The sequence below is a fragment of the Hyaena hyaena genome, unplaced genomic scaffold, assembly GCF_003009895.1.
Source record: "Hyaena hyaena isolate Hyena2069 unplaced genomic scaffold, ASM300989v1 scaffold_56, whole genome shotgun sequence".
Lineage (NCBI taxonomy): Eukaryota > Metazoa > Chordata > Mammalia > Carnivora > Hyaenidae > Hyaena > Hyaena hyaena.
In genome coordinates this window covers 3394442-3415421 of record NW_024080688.1, presented here as the reverse complement: position 1 = coordinate 3415421, position 20980 = coordinate 3394442, and the positions used below count along the sequence as shown (strand labels likewise).

Genomic DNA, 20980 nt, shown 5'->3' with positions numbered 1-20980 from the left:
TAAACAAGTGAAGAGGAAGATCTGAAAATATCTAACACGACACTGAGCATATTGTAGAAATCCTGTAAATGTTTGCAGACTTTACTGCTTACTAGGAAAAGGGCAATACCTCCTTCTAGTAACATTCCAGACAGTTTGGGTGATTAAAGGGTAAAAATTGTTTTTTTTTTTTTTTGTCTGGTACCCATGCCACTTTCTTCTGGCAACAGTACCCCAGTTTTCCTCTAGGGAATCACCTCTATCCCACCTTTGGTCTTTATAGTTTAGGTGGGCTAAATAATAGTTCTTAGAATTTGCACATGACCCACATCAGGTCAATCACCTGTCTTCCTGGAAATTTTCAGAAAGGGGTGCCTTCGCTTTACTAAGCTGGTGTCTCCATAAGAAGTAGCCTGCCTCCCACTAGAAGACAGTAGAGTTGAGAAAGCAATATAGTCCTGATGACATCACTTGAGAACCTGGATCCAGCTATACCTGAAGCCAATTGACCAGTGGACATTCAGACATTTACATTCCTTTTTGTTGCTGTTTATTTATTTTTGAGACAGAGCGAAACAGAACATGAGTTGGGGAGGGGCAGAGAGAGAGAGAAGGAGACACAGAATCTGAAACAGGCTCCAGGCTCTGAGGGGTCAGCACAGAACCTGATGCGGGGCTCAAACTCATGAACTATGGGATCGCGACCTGAGCTGAAGTTGGATACTTAACCAACCACCCAGGCGCCCCTTACATTTCTTTTAGAAAAATTGCTTAAGCCAAGTTGAGTTCAGCTTCTGTACCTTGCAAACTGTAGTCTTTCTCCCACAGTAATCCTCCACGTCATTCATTCATGCACTTGCCCCTCATGCCCCTTTTGACCAAATAGAAGAACCACACAGGCTTTGGCCCCAAATGCAGGCTTACCTACTATTCTCAAATCTAAGTCATCATTATTTTTCCGAGTTGTGTTGTACATCTGCTTATACTTAGACTTCCATGCGTGATACTTTCTACACCATGATCAGTCAGTGGACACTTGAGATTGTCTTAAATGATTTTGGGTGTTAAGTCCAGGTTAATGGAAAGGTTAGATGCTCATTTAGTAGCCTGGCCCAAACTGAACTCCAGGGAACAAACATGATGAGCACTGTATGCTGAGCTTGTGTGCCAATTCTGGGAAGAGTATGATAAAACCAACTGGGGGTTTCCCTTTGACTAGCTGCTGCCAAGGACATGTGCATTTATCATCAACATGATGGGTCAGAAAGAGCTCACATGTTTTATCCACCCAAATCTGCTACAGGGAAAAAGACAAACTTTGTGTGGGTGAAGAGGCGAAATGAAATGTTCAGAGATGCCTCATGGGAATGAGGGTGACATCACTCAATCCTCAAGCACTGCTTCTGTTCCAACACAACCTACCCCTTCCGGTACGTACTATACCACAGCCTGCTTACCCGCAGTCCAGCAAATCGCGGACTTTTTTTTTTTTTAAACAGGTTTTCTTTTTAAGTTTATTTTGAGAGAGAGACTGCACAGCTGGGTAGGGCAGAGAGGGAGGGGAGAGAGAATCCTAAGCGGGCGCCGCACTGTCAGGGCAGAGCCCGACACAGGCTTGAACTCACCAACTGTGAGATCGTGACCTGAGCCGAAATCAAGAGTCAGACGCTCAACTGACTGAGCCACTCGGGCTCCCCAGTGGTGGACATTTTAATCTGCTGGCCTTTGCCGGTTCTATTCCGTCTGCGTGGCATGCCCTCCTACATTGCACAGCTCTTTTGGGTTAGCTCCCCTGTGAACCCTTGCTCCTATAATATTGTGTTTAAGCAGCTGTTTTAAATATCTTTAAAGGCCAGCTTTCTTAGCGGAGGTCTGCAGGTCACTATCACTAGGCTTTGGGGGGGGTCTCGCAGCAACCTGGAGTGACCTGGGAGCTGTGTGTGTCTGTGCCCACGAGCGTTACTCTGGAGGGAAGGTCAGACCCACCAATTTCCTGCGTGTCTCTCTGAGGAGTTGAGGGCAAGGTCACATCTTTCTCATCTTTGACCCCTTAGCGCTGCTCCACGCTAGACACTCATAACGGTGGCAGGAGGCTGTTAGTGACCCACAGAGGCAACTTTTTACAGGCAGAGAAAACAGGATGGTTTAATTGGTAGAGTCAAGAGTTGTTGGTTGATTACAGTGTTCAACATGCAAATTACATTCACCTCTTGGTACAGAAATGGCACTTTGCCACATCCCTGGGACAGTTAATCCAGACAGAAGATTCCTAGGTCCCCCGTAAGTAACTACGTGCCCGTCAGCAGTTGCCCTTCCTCCCTTCTTACAGCAATATGCAAACTGTCTTATCCAGAATAACTGGGAAATGAGGTCTTTTGTTCAACTGAGTAGCCATATTCGGTACAGCACTACTGACCTATCAATGGATTTGATATGTTCTAACTCCAGCCCTAGACCTCAACATTATGTAACCTATCTTTAATGATCCCAAAGGCACTTGAGAATCCAGCAGTGTCTCAGCGTTGCCGATTTTCACTGGACAGTGTTAAAGAGATAGAAGGCTGGCTAAGTGTGTCCTGGCCCTGGGTTTTCAATCTGCAAAGAGCTTATTTGAATCAGGTTATGACACATTTGTCTCTATGTCACTCTGTAGGCTCAAAATGAACAACACAGGGAGCTTTCGTCTTGCTCATCCATGGCTCCTAAATTCTGAGTAATGAAAATGTATTATTTGTGTAAAGAAGGTTGTACAAATACTAACAAAAAATTAAAGGTAAAACAAAGGGTGTCTGAATCCCAAGAAAACAAGCGTTCACTGTGGTCAGAAGTCAGGCTGATCGCACTTAATAACTAGGTAAAATTGACAACGCTTTCTCCAAAGACTGAATGTTTGCCAAGTTTTACGTATTATTACTAGCTTGAGTATTCCCCCTTTGACTTTCATTACTAGAGTCATCAGAAGGAAAATGTAAAACATTTTAAAAATAGCTGTTTCTGGGTAAGTGACCCAGCACAGACTCCTCAAATCTCTAGTTTCAGACACACGGGGGGACCTGGCCCAGACAAGAACAGTGCTTGCTGCACACCTGCCAGCTCATGCATCCGTTTTATTCCGAGAGTCTCCAGCTCAAACCAAAGTTACGAAGTTAAGCACTACGCTGAGTTCCTGACACAGCAAATCCCTGCTTCATCTTCAAAAAATAGAGGTCTGTAATTCCTTCTTGAACATGCCTTCGAAGTGGAGGTCTTTGGCCATGAGCTCCTCTTCGACATCATCCAGTGCCCACTGGTGATCCGTCAGCTCCAAAGCTTCCCACTCTGTCTGCAAAGGAAGAGGACAGCAGGGCGGGGAGGGGAGGGCTGTTACAAAGAGCAGCGCTGAGCACGTACTCGGCCTAGCGGCGCTAAGTATAAACTCATCTAATCCTTTGAGGTAGGTGCTGCTAAGTGCCCCGTCCACCTCTGTGCTCAATTTACAGGTGAAGAGAATAAGGGTAAAAAAGGAAAGATAATTTGTCTAAGGTCACTAGAATGAGTAACCAATTACATCTTCCCCCATTTTAAAATTTTACTGTACTTATTTACTGTGAGAGAGAGAGCGAGCAACTACTTTACTTTCTGTATCTTTGGATTCATGTATTCAGGATAGAATATGTGGCCTTTTCTTACTGGTGTCCTTCACTTAGGATGTTTTCAAGGTTCCTTCCTGTTGTACCAAGTATCAGTACTTCCTTCCTTTTTTTTTTTTTTTTACAAATAGTTTATTGTCAAATTAGTTTCCACGTAACACGCAGTGCTCATCCCCACAAGTGCCCTCCTCCATGCCCATCCCTCCCTCCCCCCCACATCCATCAGTCCTCAGTTTTTGTCAGCATTCAAGTCTCTCATGGTTTGCCTCTCTCCCTTTCCCCCACCATTTCCCCCCTTCTTCTCCCCCACGGTCCTCCGTTAAGTTCCTCCCAATCCTCCTATACGTGCAAACATATGATATTTGTCCTTCTCTGCCTGACTTATTTCACTCAGCATAACACCCTCAAGGTCCATCCATGTTGCTACACATGGCCAGATTTCATTCTTTCTCATTGCCATGTAGTATTCCATCGTATAGATAAACCACATCTTCTTGATCCATTCGTCCGTTGATGGACACTTAGGCTCTTTCCATGATTTGACTATTGTTGAGAGTGCTGCTACGAACATTGGGGTCCATGTGCCCTTATGCATCAGCACTCCTGTATCCCCTGGGTAAATTCCTAGCAGTGCTATTGCTGGGTCATAAGGGAGTTCTATTGTTAGTTTCCTGAGGAACCTCCACACTGTTTTCCAGAGGGGCTGTACCAGTTTACATTCCCACCAACAGTGTAGGAGGGTGCCCGTTTCTCCAAATCCTCGCCAGCATCTAGAGTTCTCTGATTTGCTCATTTTAGCCACTCTGACTGGCTTGAGGTGGTATCTCAGTGTGGTTTACTTCATTCCTTTTTAAGACTATTTCACTGAATACTTTCACTGTCTGTACACTGTACTATATTCCCAAATGTTTCATTTTGTTTATATGTTCATACGATGATGGACATGTGGATTGTTTCTACTCTTGAAATATTATTAATAGTGTTCTGAAAATTCTTTTTTTTTTAAGATTTTATTTTAGGGGTGCCTGGGGGGCTCAGTCAGTTAAGTGTCCGAATTTGGCTCAGGTAGTGATTTCACTGTTTGTGGGTTTGAGCCCTCCGTCGGGCTCTGTGCTGGCAGCTCAGCGCCTGGAGCCTGCTTCGGATTCTGTGTCTCCCTCTCTCTGACTCTCCCCTGCTTGTGCAGACTCTCTCTCAAAAATAAACATTAAAAAAAAAAAGATTTTTTTTGGTTTTAATTTTATTCATTGTATTTTTTAAAGTTTATTTATTTGGAAAGAGAGTGAGTGAGTGAGTGCATGAAGCAAGCAGGGGAAGAATAGAGAGGGAGAGAAAGAAGCCCAAGTAGGCTCCCTGATGTGGGGCTCAATCCCACAACCATGACATGAACCATGACCTGAGCCAAAATCAAGAGCTGGCCACTCAACTGACTGAGTCACCCATGCACCCCTAAGACTTTACTTTTAAGTAATCTCTATAACCAATGTGGGGCTTGAACCCACAACCCTGAGATCAAGAGCTGCATGCTGCACTGACTGAGCCAGCCTGGCGCCCCTAGGAGTTTGTGTGGACATAGGTTTTCAATTTTGTTTTTTTTTTTTTTTGGTTTTCAATTTTGTTGGCTCTTTACCTAAGTGTGAAATTGCTGGGTCATATGGTAACTACATATGAGTTTTTGAGGAAAGGTTAAAAGTGCTTTCCAAAGGGGCTGCACCATTGCCAGCAGCAAGGACACTTCCAACTTCTCCATATCCTCGTCGATACTTTGAGTTAGTGTCCATCTTTTTTTATTAGAACCATGGAGTGAGTGTGAAGTAGTATGTCACTGTGGTTGTGATGCGCGTTTCTCCTGTGGCTAACAACGTTGAGCATGCCTTCGTGAGTTTATTGGGTATTTGTGTAATTTCCTTGGAGAGATGTTTATTCAAAGCTTTGGCCCCTTTTTCAACTGGGCTGTCTTTTTACTGCTGAATGCTAAGAATTCTTTATTCTGAATACGAGACCCTTAGTAGACATATGATCTGTAAATATTTTCTCTGATATTCTTTTCTTTTCTTTTTTTAAATTTTTTTTAATGTTTTATTTATTTCTAGGAGAGAGAGAGACAGCGTGAGCAGGGGAGGGTCAGAGAGAGAGGGAGTCACAGACTGAAACAGGCTCCAGGCTCTGAGCTGGCAGTCAGCACAGAGCCTGATGCGGGGCCCGAACCCACGAACCGTGAGATCATGACCTAAGCGAAAGTCGGTCGCTTAACCGACTAAGCCACCCAGGCGCCCCTATTCTTTTCTTTTCTTGATGGTGTCCTTTGAAGTATGAAAGTTTTTCATTTCGACCCAGTTCCATTTATCTGTTCTTCCTTTTGTTTGCTTGTGCTTTTAATGTCACAGCTAAGAAGTCACTGCCTAATCCAGCATCACAAACACTTTACACCTATGTTTTCTTCTAAGGGTTTTATAGTTTTATTTATTTAAATAAAACTTAAAAAAATTTTTCTTTTTTATTTCTGAGAGAGACAGCATGAGCAGGGGAGGTTCAGAGAGAGAGGGAGACACAGAACCTGAAACAGGCTTCAGGCTCTGAGCCAGCCATCAGCACAGAGCCCGACGCGGGGCTCGAACCCACGAACCGTGAAATCATGACCTGAGCCAAAGTCAGACGCCTAACCACTGAGCCACCCAGGTGCCCCTAAGGATTTTATAGTTTTAGCTCTTACACTTAAGTCTTTGACCATTCAAAGTTTTTCCTTTTTTTTTATTGTGGTAAAAAAAAAAAAAGATATATAACATAAAATTTGCCAGTTTTAAAACATTTGCCACTTGTAACCTTTGACAGTATACAATTCCATGGCATTAATTACATCCACAATGTTGTGCCACCATCACCACTATGTCTTTCCAAGGTTTTTCATCCTCTGAAACAGGAACTCTACCCCGTAAGCAGTTAAGACTATTCTTTCCCCCACGGAACTGTCTAGGCAGCTCTGTCAAAAGTCAATTGATCTTAAACGTCATGGGCTTATTTCTGACCTCTCAATTCTGCTCCACTGATCTGTACGCCTGCCCTTATGCCAGACCACACAGTCGTGATTACTGCAGCTCTGAAGTAATTTTTAAAACCATGAAGTGTGAGGCTTCCAACTTTGTTCATATTAAAGTCTAGTTGGGCTAATCTGGGTCTCTTGCATTTCCATGTGTATGTCAGGATCAGGTGGAATTTGCGATTGTGTTGATTTGTAGGTCAATTTTGGGAGTACTGCCATCTTGACAATATTAAGTCTTTTAATCTGTGAACATGGATGTGTTTCTGTTCATTCAGGGCTTTAATTTCTTTCAGCAATGCTTTTTAATTTCAGTATACAAATCTGTCTTTCTTCTGTTAGGTTTGTTCCTAAGTATTTTATCCTTTTTGATACTATTGTAAATGGAATTGTTTTCTTAATTTCACTTCCAGATTCTTTATTACCACTACGTAGAAATACAACTGGCTTTTTAAACTTTTAAACTAAAAACTTTAAAATTTTTTTAAAAATTGTATTTCTTTATTTTGAGAGAGACAGAGAGAGCGCACAAGCAGGGGAGGGTCAGAGAGAGAGGGGGGAACAGAAGATCTGTCCTGACAGTGACCATGAGATCATGACCTGAGCCAAAGGCAGATGCTTAACTGACTGAGCCACCCAGACGTCCCTTAATAGAACTGAATTTTGCATATTTACCCTGCAACTTCTAAAACCTTGCTGGATTTGTTTGGTTCCTGTAATAGTTTATCTTGGGGGCTTCTTACAAAAGTAAGTAAATGGAGATCGTTTTCTTCCTTTCTAATGTGGATGCCTTTCATTTCTTCTTGCCTAGCTGCCCTGGCTAGGTCATCCAGCACAGTGTTGAAAAGAAGTGGCAAGAGTGGATGTCGCTACCTTGTTCCTAATCTTTGGGGAAAAGCTGTTCGTGCTTCCAGAGTTAGCTGTGGGTTCTTCATTAGACCCCTTTCATGAAGATGAGCAAGTTTCCTTCTATTACTAGTTTTATTTGTTTTGTTTTGTTTTTTAATTTATGTGAGAGAGACAGCATGAGCAGGGGAGGGGTAGAGAGAGAGGGAGAGAAAGAGAGAACCCCAAGAAGGCTCCACACTGCCTACTATGGGGCTTCAACCCGCAAACCATTGAGATCATGACCTGAGCTGAACTCAAGAGTCAGACACTTAAAATGACCGAGCCTCCAAGGTGCTCCTTATTTCTAGCTCTTGTCATGAAAGATTAGTGAGATTTTTCTGTGTAAAAATTATACTGGACTTTACATATTCCAGAGTTGTTTCATGAAAAGGCTCTAAGTATTGATTTTTTAAAAATGACATTTGTATCTGATGTCCACAGGGTCCAAAACAGTTCAAAACATGCTAGAAGTTTACCTGGTACCTTTGAATGGACTGTTTTTACAGTGTCATTTACAATGTGGATTAAATTTGGGTGAGCATTTAAAAATCAGTAAAAGTACCAAGAATCTCCAATTTGCTCAGCAGCTGTCTCAGGCACAAGAAATATGTAAACTTTTCAAAATACATTTTTGCTGAATTTAAATGTAAATGATGGTACCATACATACTACAGTCACTCTGGTCATGCCTTTCGGAGCCTCAGCGAGGCTAGGAGGAGGTGTAAGCGTACCTTGAAAGCTTTGTTGGTGTCTGCGGGCATGGCCATGGCAGCTCCAGTCATCTGCTCCTGCATCATCCGTGACTGGTCGGCGGCTGCAGGGTAAGATGCCCCCACGTGAGTCAGCTAGCCCCCAGCAGCCTCAGGGAAGAACGGTCCTTACACAATCCCTGCAGCTGCTCACGAGTGTGTTAGAGAACCACATCTGGGCGTGCCGCACACCAGCTGTGGGTCCTAGGGAAAGTCACTTACCTCTCCTGAAAAATGGGCGTGGTGATAGCAGAAGATAACTAGAGGGAGTGCTAAGCTTTATTTCAAATTTAAACAATAACAACAGCTACCAGTCACTGGGCAACTACTTTATGCCAGGAGTGCTTTACATAGTCCACCTCGTCTACTCCCCACAACGGACTCTGAAGTTACTATTAAGATCTCTATGGTACATGGGGCGCCTGGGTGGCTTAGTCGGTTGAGCGTCCGACTTTCGCTTGGGTCATGATCTCGTGGTTCGTGGGTTCAAGCCCCGCGTCGGGCTCTGTGCTGACTGCCAGCTTGGAGCCTGGAGCCTGTTTCAGCCTGTGACTCCCTCTCTCTCTGACCCTCCCTTGCTCACGCTGTCTCTCTCTCTCTGTCTCCTAGAAATAAATAAAACATTAAAAAAAAAAAAAGATCTCTATGGTACAAACAGGCAGAGGACTGTGTAACTTGCCCGAGGTCCCAGCCAGCCATTAACTAGGAGAGCCAGGGTTGGTGCTGGCAGGACGCGGCTCAATGAACCAAGTGACCAAACCAGGCCTTCTTTCAGCTTCGCCTTACGCTGCTGGTCCTGGATTCCTCACAGGAGGTTATCAGATTTCAGGGAACTAAATATTGTCCTTGTGATTGTCACAGAGAGCTCAGGTCTTTAGGTGATCCTGGAATTTTTTTTTTTTAAGATTTTATATTTAAGTCATCTCTATACCCAGCATGGGTCTTGAACTTACAACCCTGAGATCAAGAATCGCATGCTCCACCGACTGAGCTACCCAGGCACCCTGACCCTGGAATTTTTAAGACTCTTGTAGGATACCTTAGAAACTTAAGAACAAGTTTAAGGAGTGAAGCATTGTATTGAACTATGCTAACAAACAGCACAGCCTGTGAGAGTCTTCTGGCCCTGGCATGAATGAATCATCTATCAAAATTGTTGCTTCTTAAACCCAACATACTTCTTACCATTATCTTGGCCCAAAATCAGAGAGTAAATGCTCCGAAGCCCAAAGACATTGAGGAAGTACCAGGATGCAGAACTCACCCTAGACAGCAAAAGTCAAGCAACGTAGTTATTTTAGAATTAACACAGTTTACACTTTTCTATCACCCAGAGTATATGTAAAGAGATGAGAGGATGTAAAGAAATCATTTGGGGTAGGTAAATGTTGGCATAATCCACCCCTGGCGCTTTGAGTGGAGTTTCAATGAGAAAAAACCCAAAACCTAGGTCAGTGAAATGTGCAAACTGGAAATCTTGTTCTTTAAGAGACACCGGTTTTAGATTTTGGTTTGTGTTTTCATCAAGGAAAGGAAGTTCTTACCAGGATGCATCTAATGTGAGTAGTTCAATTCCTTGCTGTAGCATAGGTTTAAAACGGAGGGTCAGCGGAAATGGGACTTTGGCTGCAGAAGAGAGAGGAAAAGTTCACATGCTATCCTTGCTTTTTAAAGAACAGTTTGAGTGTGAATGCATGTAATCTTTCCCTGATGAGGTGGAAACTCTGTACCACACGCATTTTGGAAAACGATTTCTACCAGGAAATTTGTGTGAAAACTGTCAGATGTCATTTTGTTACAGTTCCTTGAACACCAGCTTCTCAACTGCTTGTGAAGCAGAGACGCTGAGCTATGACCTACAATCAAAAAAGAAACTTGCACTAATCTGTTAAACCCAAATTGGAACATGTACACATAGAGAACTACGTTACTGAGAAATCAAATTGATTTACAACCAATTATAGACAAAGGACAAGCAACTCACCCCAATACCTAGAAAATGAAGTCAAAATAAAACCTGCTTCCCTTCATCCTACTTAACTAGAATTAGTTTTGGGTGCAAACGAGCAAGCTATTCATTTAAATTCCTATTTGTGAAAAAGCATCCACAGCTTGAACTTACCATGAGTCTGAAATAAGAGTCATAAAATCACAGCATATTAAATAGTTTATTTAAAGAATGTGATTAGTTTCCAGTAGAGAATCTGGGACCCATTATACCAGTATCTCAGCAGCACTGGGATCTCTCTGAACAAGGACATGGGAAAGAATCATAGATAAAGTGAACCTCAAATATTCTGGGTCTATAACTTACTTGTGACAAAGCCTGAGAATGTCATGTTGATCCATCCACCAATAAGAATCATAGGGAGAACATTTGTTACGTTGCCTTTCATCATGTCTGTGAGCATAGTGGGATCTATAACAAAAACAAGAGACCATGGTGTTTTACCACTGTCGGCAAAGACTTCTTCTGGATTTTCTGTAAATTTTAATTTTATTTTTAAAAATATGTACTTAAGTAATCTCTATGCCCACTGTGGGGCTCAAACTCATGACCCCGAGATCAAGAGTCACAGGTTCCTCTGACTGAGCCAGCCAGGAGCCCCTTCATTTATTTGATAATTAAAGTAATACAGATTCAATGTAAAAAATTCAAATAACATAGAAACATAAGATGTAGACCATTTCTCTGAGCCCACTCTCTGAACATTTTTAACTGTTTGTTGCATATCTTTCCAGCTTTACACATACTACATAAAATATGCACATATATGTAGGTGCACAATAGTTTCTCTCTCTCTATACACAGTAAAGGGATATTATGCTTACTATTCTACTTCTTAATTTTGAAAAGGTAAATACATTGTGAATGGTATGTCCCTCTCACTCTTTTCATTGTGTGCATAGGAGTCTACTGTATGTGGTCACACTTACTACTTACAGGTGGATCTATAGATTGTTTCTAATTTTTTTCTTTTTTGCCAATAAACACTGTTGCCAACAACTACCTAGTAACATAAATCTGCATGTTTGCGTGTTTCTGTAAAAGAAACTCTTAGATTTTCTGGGTTAAGGGGTTTGAACATTTAAAATTGATAGATACTGTTAGACTGTCCAACAATAGTGAGAGAGCCTAACTTCCCATGACCTTGACAGGAGCAGCTTTGTCAAGCTTTCAATCTTTGCCAGTTTAACAGTCTACAAAGGACATCTTGTCCTAATTTTCATTCCAGGGATCTTAGTGAAGTCAAGTATCTTATAATACACATAAAGGTCCCATTTCTTATGGGTTTTTTGAAAGATTTATTAAATCAATTCTAGTATGTTCTGTGTGGGTTTCTTACCTACAGAAATGGGTACTGAAGTGAGAGGACAACCAATACAGAATAACAAATCATTTTGTTTTACTTTAAAAGTGCTATCTTTTTCCCCATGACTGGGATGAGTGGAAGAAATCGGTGAGAGGAGAAACTGTAAGGTGGGCCAAGCAATCACGTCTGACAAAGAAATGGCTGGGCTGGGGGGGTGGTAAGAGCTCCTCCTCACTCAGGCAGAAGCTGGGCGGCCATCTGTCAGCAATAGGATCCAGGCACTGGGTAGGAGCTGGGACTGGGATGCTTTTCCAACTTTGCTCCGCAGAGCCCTGCGTCCCGGGGAACAGCACAGGGAGGGGACACAGGGACGGTGGCTCTAGCCTCCTCACCCCCACACAAGAGCTCTCTCTCTCTTTTTTTTTTAAAATGTTTTATTTATTTATTTCTGAGAGAGAGACACACACACAGCGTGAGCAGGGCAGGGTCGGAGAGAGGGGGAGACACAGAATCTGAAGCAGCTCCAGGCTCTGAGCTGTCAGCACAGAGCCCAACGCGGGGCTCGAACCCACGAACTATGAGATCATGACCTGAGCCGAAGTCGGACGCTTAACCGACTGAGCCACCCAGGCGCCCCAAGAGGTCTTTTTTAAAAATCCACTTTATACACTGGGGTTCCCAAAAGATTTATTTGAAAAAGAATTCCACTTGCATGGATTCCCCATACCAGGTATCTCTAAGGTCTCTTAGATTACTATCTTACACAATTTAACATTCCAATAAATCAGCATCCTCCCTGCCCTCCCCCCAACTCATGTTAAGAATCTTCCTTAAAGGTGATAGAAGGAATCAACATACCAGTCATAGGAGAAGGAGGCACTACCTTCCTTTTAGTTTTTTTGAAAAATCCATCCTCAGGGTTGTTGAAGTAATATTTTCGTGTCAAGAAAGACTAGTAGAAAAGAGAGCTTTTTGAGTGTTTAAACTGTGACATAGCAAATTGTCGAATTATTCCCCAGAGGCTGAGTCAGAAGGAATAGGCTGTTGCACTTAGAGCTGGCAGCCGACCTGACACTTTAGCTGAGTCACATTTAAAAACAATTTCCTAAGAAGGGCGAGGTCACAATGACAGCAGACGCCACGGGGCCACAGCTTAATTACAGATTTGCCAGACTTCAGCCTTCCCCACAGAGTGCCCTTATAAAACATTCAGATAGTTACTGCCCTCAACAGTGAATCAGGGAGCTTTTAATAAAAGATAAACGAGTACCTGTTTGGGAATGTATTTTCCATTTTCCCTGAGGACTCTGCTTCGAATTAGGACTTGACTGAAAAATACAACCAAGACAATGAGATTTTTAAAAGCGAAACACTAGAAGAAAATGAGAGAATAAAAGTAGACCTATTTAAACACAAGAGAGGACCTACTTGGCAACGGTCCTGTGGGGACACTTTTCAAAATACAAGTGTACTTAAAACCAATATAACATATTTAACCCAACAATTAGGTTTTCAAAGAGGCATTTTTCAGAAGTCACTGCGTTTCTGACTAAAGATTTCTGAAGAAGGCACATTTGGAACATCACACTCTGCTCTTTCCTACTTTATCATCTAAGAAGGAACTTTCTCTGAGTGAAAAGAGTAACAGTTGGACACTCCTCAGAAGATCTGGGGGCAGGAGGAGGGAGGAAGGGTGAAGATCAAAGAAGGAATTTTTTAACCCCCACAGAGAAATAAGAGCAGGATTAGATAGAGTTGCTATCTGACAGACAACAAATAGAAGAAATTGCACCAGGATTCAGGCTGTTAGTAAACTCTCCATAAATGTTTCCTGAATTAATCATTTAGTGATATCTGAAAATAAAGTCATTAAAGATAATAGACCGTGATACAAGTGGGTGGTGCTAAGATACAGGTACTAAACAGAACAGAGATCAAAATACTAATGTTTGGGGGCGCCTGGGTGGCTCAGTCGGTTAAGTGTCCGACTTCGGCTCAGGTCATGATCTCACGGTTCATGGGTTTTAGCCCCGCGTCGGGCTCTGTGCTGACAGCTCAGAGCCTGGAGCCTGTTTCAGATTCTGTGTCTCCCTCTCTCTCTGACCCTCCCATGCTCACACTGTCTCTCTCTCTCTTAGAAATAAATAAAAAACATTAAAAAAATACTAATGTTTGCTACGTTTTCAAAAGTTGTTCTAATAGGGGGAAAACCCTCTTAGATTCATGGAAATCCTTCTTGAAAAGTGAAAAAATGCAGACAGAAATGAACAACATGAAAACTGTATTTGGTTTTCTCTCTCCTTAGTTTTTTTTTTGGGGGGTGTGGTGGTGCAAAAAAGATGATTTTGTGAAAGCACAGGATAGGACCCGTGGGCAGAAAAGAGCTGCCCTGTCTCCTCCTTAGTATAAACCACCTGCTCTAATCAGTCAGTCCCCTCAGGGTCCCCTTGTCCCCATATACATATTCTAGCCTCTCCATATGCTGGGAATGCTCTAGCGCCGCTCTCCTTCAGGAGTTCTACCCCATCATACCCTAACACCTTCTTCAAGCCCCACCTTCTCCACGAAACTGCCTGGTGCCCTCATGGAATGCTCTCTCGTCTTCCTCCTCTTGACTTCATTATATTGTACAGTTGACTGCTCTATACCCAGGCCTATAGAGGTGACGTAGTTATGATGGAGTATGTTCTGTCCCTGTCCCAAAGCTACTGCAAGTGTGGCCTATGTACCAATGCTGGTCTGTGATGAGGTTAAGTGCAGACATTGAGAATAAGAGTTTAGAAACTTTTACAGGGGTGCCTGGGTGGCTCAGTTGGTTGAGGGTTTGACTCTTGATTTAGGCTTGGGTCATGATCCCAGGGTCATGGGACTGAACCCCACGATGGGCTCTGTGCTGAGTATGGAACCTTCATGGGATTCTCTGTCTCCCTCTGTCCTTCTTCCCAGCTCATATGCATGTGCGCTCTCTAAAAAAAAACAAACCCCCAAACCATAAAAGCACATTAAAAAAATGTCACAGTTCATTATTTCTACAACATCCAACTATAAACTAAAGTATCCTACAAAAGCATCAGTCTGTGATAGGCTGGAAATCAAAAAACCAAAAAAATTGGTCCTTCACTGATGTTTAGGCAGCAGTGAGTCTAGAGTAACTAAAAATTTAAGCTCTGGGTGCACCTGGGTGGCCCAGTTGGTTGAGCATTTGACTTTGACTCAGGTCTTGATCTCACAGTCTGTGGGTTTGAACCCTGTGTCGGCTCTGTGCTGACAGCTGGAGGCTGGGGCCTGCTTTGGATTCTGTGTCTCCCTCTCTCTCTGCCCCTCCTCCACTTGTGTGTGTGCTCTCTCCCTCAAAAATAAAGAAACCTTAAAACAAATTTAAGCTCTGGAGTTGGAAGATGGGTTCTTATTAGCTATGTGATCTTGGGTGATCACTTAAATTCCCCATGTCTCCTTTCATATTCTGTACAACAGATTTATTCTCATGAGACAAATACTTTTTGAGCTTCTGAATGCCATGTACTGTATCACGTGACATGAACAACAGCAATCAAAAAGCAATTATCTTGTGAAGGTTCAAGTCTAGTGGGAAAGAAAGACATTGATCAAATAACCATAAGAATAAATGTGAAATTTGGGGCGCCTGGGTGGCTCAGTCGTTAAGCATCCGACTTCGGCTCAGGTCTGATCTCATGGTTCGTGGGTTCGAGCCCCGTGTCCGGCTCTGTGCTGACAGCTAGCTCAGAGCCTGGAGCCTGTCTTTGGATTCTGTGTCTCCCTCTCTCTCTGACCCTCCCCTGCTCATACTGTCTCTATCTCTCTCTCTCAAAAATAAATAAAACATTAAAAAAAAAAAGAAGAAATGTGAAATTCACCTGTTATGTCCTAGGAAGGAGAGATGGATGACATGATGGGAGTGTGTAATACAGGGATTTGACTAAGTCTAAGAAGTTGAGATCTGGAAAAAAGCTTTGATGAGGATGTATGACTAAGTTGGAATCTTAAGGATGACTAGAGATGACCTTGGCAAAGTGCTGGAGGGGACGGCAGGGACACAGCCCTGAGGCAGGCATAAGCACTATGTCTCTGAGGACCTGAGAAAAGGCCACATGGCTAGAAGAAAGAGAACTACAGAAAACATGGTGAAAATGAGAGTTGAGAGACGTACAAGAGCCACACATAAGGCCACATGGATCCCACTGTATTTTTTTAACTTGTGGCAAAAATCACATAATGTAAGATTTATCAACATACTCATATTTAAACACGAAGTTCAGTAATACATATACATACTCAAACACAATGGAATATTACTCAGCCATAAGAAAGGAGATCCTGCCATCTGCAACAACATGGTTGAAACTTAAGGGTATTATGCTAAGTGAAATTAGCCACACAGAGAAAGACAAACACTGTACAATCTCTCTTTTCTATGGAATCTTAAAAAAAAAAGTCAAAAAGCAAATACAATGGTAGTTACTAGGGCTGAGGGAGATGGGGAGATGCTGGCCAAAGGGCACAGTTAGAAGATGAGTAAGCTCTCGGGATTTAACCTACAGTATGGCGACGAGAGTTCATAAAACTGTGTGACGTACTTGCAGTTTGCTACAAGAGTAGATCTTAAGCATTCTCAACACCAGTTTTTTAAAAAAGGTAACCACATGAGGTCATATAGATGTTAAATTAACTGGATTATGGTAATCAATTCAGAAAGTATATGTATGTCAAATTGTCACATTCTACATTTCATGTAGCTGTAAAACAGACTGAGATTATGACATGGTACAATACGGACGAACCTTGAAAATGCCGTGCTAGGTAAAATAAGACGGGCACAGGAGGACCAATGGTGTGTGATCGCACTTACATAAGGTACCTAGCGGAGTCCCCCTCATAAAGACAGAAAGAATGCTGGCTGCAGCAAAACATGGAAAGAGCCTAAGTGTCCATCAATGGACGAATGGATCAAGATGTGGTTTATCTATACGATGGAATACTACATGGCAATGAGAAACAATGAAATCTGGCCACGGGTAGCAACATGGACGGATCTTGAGGGTGTTATGCTGAGCGAAATAAGTCAGGCAGAGAAGGACAGATACCTTATGTTTGCACGTATAGGAGGATTAGGAGGAACTTAACGGAGGACCGTGGGGGAGAAGTAGGGGGACATCGTGGGGGAGAGGGAGGGAGGCAAACCATGAGAGACTCTTGAATGCTGAGAACAAACTGAGGACCTATGGGTGTGGGGGGGAGGGGGAGATGGACATGGAGGAGGGCACTTGTGGGGATGAGCACTGGGTGTTATATGGAAACCAACTTGAAATAAACTATTTGTAAAAAAAAAAAAAAAAGAATGCTGGTTGCAGAAAGTGGGTGGAGAAGGGATGGGAAGTTATTACTTAATATGTTGGGATGATGAAAATACTGTGGAAGTGGATGACAGATGATGGCACAACAGTGAGGATGTACTTAATGCCACTGAGTTGTACACTTAAAAATAACTGAAATGGTAAAACTTTGTTATGCATATTTTACCACAATTAAAAAAAGAGTGGGTGCATGTCTGGCTCAGTTTGTGGAGCATGCAACTCTTGATCTCAGGGTTGTGAGTTCAAGCCCCATGTTGGGTGTGGAGAGTACTTAAAAAAAAAAAAAGGAGCAAAAGGGAAATACTGAGGATTTTAAACTGAGTTCTCCATATATACTGTCTCATTTAAAGTGATTACCACTGTATTTGGCATATCCTAAGCACTAGGTTAATGGTATTTGTTATTTTTCTTCTGCATGTTTTATCACTTGGACTGAAACTCCTTGACAGTAGGGTCTTGACCTTGTCTTATCTTGTACCCCATAGGATATGGTACAGCACAGGGCACGGGACAGGTCATCAGTAAAAACTTGCTCAGTGTAGATAATTCAGAACTTCTGCAGGTAATGAGATCAACAGAAACTCAGCTACATCTCCTATACTTACACTGCTGAGCAATTTCATAGAATTGGGGTTAGAACCATGACCCTGAGGCATTTCAACCCTAAATCAACACAAACTTAAATTATCTTGTATATTCTAGCCACTCACTTTCTCTGAGGTCTGCAAATGCTACAAGAAATTTTTAACTTTACATTTTCACTACTACTGAAAAATAAATCCTCATACTGGTTATAAAGACAAAGTGGCTCTTCTGCATTGCTAATTTGCAACTGAAACACATTTTAAAACGGAGCTTTAATTTTTAAAGCTGGCATTTCTCAACTTGGGGTTTAATCATATACTAAAGACCTGAGTTTGTTTTTTTCCTTTCCTAAGAGTTAGTATATTCTTTGAGCTTGAGCACCGTTTTTTCCATATTCTATTGCTGTGTTCTAATATATTTATGTATCTTTCCATTTTGGTTTAATACATTTTAGAAAAATTTTAATAAGTTTCGAGGCACTAAAAGTTATGAGCCTACATTTGAACCTGTCCCAACGAAGGTGATTTTACAGTGAGGAGCATGCTGTGACTTTTGCATTACACGTTTTAGGATCATGGGGAACAAGCACTTATGAAATATAAATTAAATTATTTTTCTTTTACTGTTACAACTAGAGCATTATGCCGGTTTTGTTATTGAAGTGTAGTTGACACACAATGTCGCATTAGTTTCAGGTGTACAAAACAGTGATCTGACAACTCTGTACATTATGCTATGCTCATATGCGTAGCTACTATATGCCGCCATACGACACTTTTACAATACCATTGACTATGCCATGTCTTTCATTCTTGTGACTTACTCATTCCATAACTGCTAGCCTGTACTTCCCACTCCCCTTCAATCATTTTACCCATCCCCCATCTCCCTGCCCTCTGTCAACCATCAGTTTGTACTCTGTATTCATGGGTGTTTCTGTTTTTGTTCACTTGTTTGGCTTTTTAGATTCCACATAAAAAGGAAATCATTTAGTAATTGTCTTTGTCTGACTTCTGTCACTTAGCATATAATACTCTTTAGGTCCATCTATGTTGTCACAAGTATTATGTTGCTTTTTAAAAAAAACACATTTTTTTTCTATAGATTGCATGAACTGTGAATTTCATCTTGGGTTAGAAAAAGGAGCTGTGGGTTTGCTATCATTCAAAACATCATTCTGAAATCACATAGTGAACCAAGAGCAGAAAACTGTGGCAGAGAAGCTATGACAGCAGGAATTGTGGTCAAGAGAATTCAACTTAAGAGAGTGAGACTGACTGGAGTTCAAATACAGGCACAATATTCTGGTTATTTTGGAAAGGCTAATTAACTTCGGCTTTCTTGTCTTCAACTGTAAAAATGGGTTCAGAATTATCTAAGTTGGGGTTATTCTGAGGATAAAATGAGAACAATTTAGGGGTGCCTGGGTGACTCTGTAGGTTAAGTATCCTACTTTAGCTCAGATTATGATCTCGCGGTTTGTGGGTTCAAGCCCCAACATCACGCTTTGTGCTAAGCAAAGCTTGCTTGGAATTCTCTCTCTCTCTGTCTCTCAAAATAAATAAACGTTTTTTAAAAAAAGAAAAGAACAATTTATTGGTGTCAATAAATAAATGCTAACTATCTGAGTTCTCTTCACACTGCATCTTTCTATAGCCTTCCTTTCTTTGGTGAACTGACTTCATGTTATCTCTAGGAGCCCGGTCCTCCTCCGTTCTGAAATTGATGCCACAGAAAAATAACTGAAGTGGCTGCTATGGTATAGTGGAAAGCACTCCAGATTTGGGAACCAGAAAATCTGGCCTCAAGTCATGAATGTCACCACGTGTGACTACGGAACCTCTGAAGCCTTTCTCTCTATAATATGGGACAACAGCATTTATCTCTGAACTTTAAATAAGTTAATGAATGTAAGTGCTTAGCATGGGTAGAATTATTCTCAGCATAATTGGGATGCACAGCTGAAAATGATAAAGCAGTACGCCCTCAATTTCAGTCATTCTCATTCCATGGTTACGATTTTTGTCTTATTTAGCCCTTCTATGAAAAAACTTGGTATTTTTTTACGTAGCAACCTTTTCTATTTTTATGTTTTCTAATAAATATTTCAATTGCCAACCAATAGAAAATCATTATCAGTTGCCACACAAGGAAATTAACATAAATACAACGAAATAGTCAAGTTTAGCAAAGCACCATTGCCTGTGTACAGTTCTGAGCCCCAAGGCTTGCTCTTTCTTAAAATGGGAGCTTAAGGGGCGCCTGGGTGGCTCAGTCGGTTAAGCGTCCGACTTTGGCTCAGGTCATGATCTCGTGGTCTGTGGGTTCGGGCCCTGCGTCAGGCTCTGTGCTAGTAGCACAGAGAGACATTCTGTGTCTCTCTCTCTCTCTGACCCTCCCCTGCTCACGCTGTCTCTCTCTGTCTCAAAAATAAATAAACGTTAAAAATTTAAAATGGGAGATTAATAAGTGATAGGAAGTGTTACAGAAATAGCAACATTTACCTGAGATGGTCTCTGAAAATAATCACAACGATTGACTGGAAAATGTTTTTTTATTTTAATATGGAGGGAGCACACGTCTAAATTCCTAAAATCGTCTCAAATTACCTCTCTCCACAGATAAATACTGTAATGAAGCTCAGGAGGAAAAAGTTGCCTCTACTTCTGGAAGGGAAATGATAATTACAATTCATCACATCTCTATGGCAATTTTACTTTTGCACAGCAATTGGTCACTCAACAGCTTGGCTGATCACCACAGTAGTTTGGTAAAACGAGTGGTATAAACACAGCCACCTTCTACATAGTTCATTAACAAGAGGGTTAGCGACTGGCCTAACAATATTAACAGCAACCATTTTTTTTTGAGCACTTAATACTCCCCAAGCCCTGTACTAAAGGCTTTGTAGACTTCATTTAAAAGTGAATCCCCACGCCTGTCCTATGAGGCATGTCCCGTTATCCTCATTTTACAGACGACGGAAGTGAAACACAAGTAGCACAGCCAAGGTCACCCAGCCAGTGTGAGCGCGATGTGAACCCGGACAAACTGATAAAACCCTGCACTTTCTTGCCCAAGGTCACGGGGGAGTGAGGCCGCCGGAGAGGAAAGGCGCTGACCTGTCGGAGACTTGTTCCTGGGTGAGCTTCTTGTCACTCTGCAGCAGGATGGACACATAGTGGCGGATCATGCCCACAAAGAAGGTGATGATAACGATGGGCAGGACCACCCAAAGGCGGATGTTGGAGTCGAGCAGCAGCTCCGGCCCCGCCATCTCACACAGAGCCTGCTCCCACCAGGCTGTGGCCGGGTTTCTCTTCCGCGGAGCGCGGAGGTCCCTCTTCGATTTCGCCTACCGGCCTCTTCCCGCCTCTCAGCCTGGCTGGCCCAGGACCCTACTCCGGCGTCGGCCCTCACGCACTGC

General features: G+C 42.3%; 1 protein-coding gene across 1 annotated transcript; it reads right to left on the bottom strand.

Annotated features, from left to right (window-relative positions):
* Nucleotides 1-2101: 2101 nt before the first annotated feature.
* Nucleotides 2102-20830, bottom strand: EMC3 (ER membrane protein complex subunit 3). Its single transcript, XM_039231410.1, has 8 exons — nt 20676-20830; nt 12867-12924; nt 12455-12548; nt 10597-10701; nt 9827-9908; nt 9468-9547; nt 8265-8347; nt 2102-3301 (listed from the first exon to the last, which is right to left on the bottom strand). Exons 1-8 carry the CDS (start codon nt 20828-20830, stop codon nt 3173-3175), a joined length of 786 nt encoding a protein of 261 aa, XP_039087341.1. The 3' UTR covers nt 2102-3172.
* Between the last annotated feature and the right edge of the window lie 150 nt (nt 20831-20980).

Excerpts from the sequence above, each read along its gene's own strand:
- EMC3 (XM_039231410.1), bottom strand. The coding sequence starts at position 20,830 with ATGGCGGGGCCGGAGCTGCTGCTCGACTCCAACATCCGCCTTTGGGTG. Across the intron at positions 10,702-12,454 it reads GCCTCCTTCTCCTATGACTG|ATCCCACTATGCTCACAGAC; the intron begins GTATGTTGATTC and ends TTTTTGTTATAG. Across the intron at positions 9,909-10,596 it reads ATTCTCAGGCTTTGTCACAA|CCAAAGTCCCATTTCCGCTG; the intron begins GTAAGTTATAGA and ends TCTCTTCTGCAG.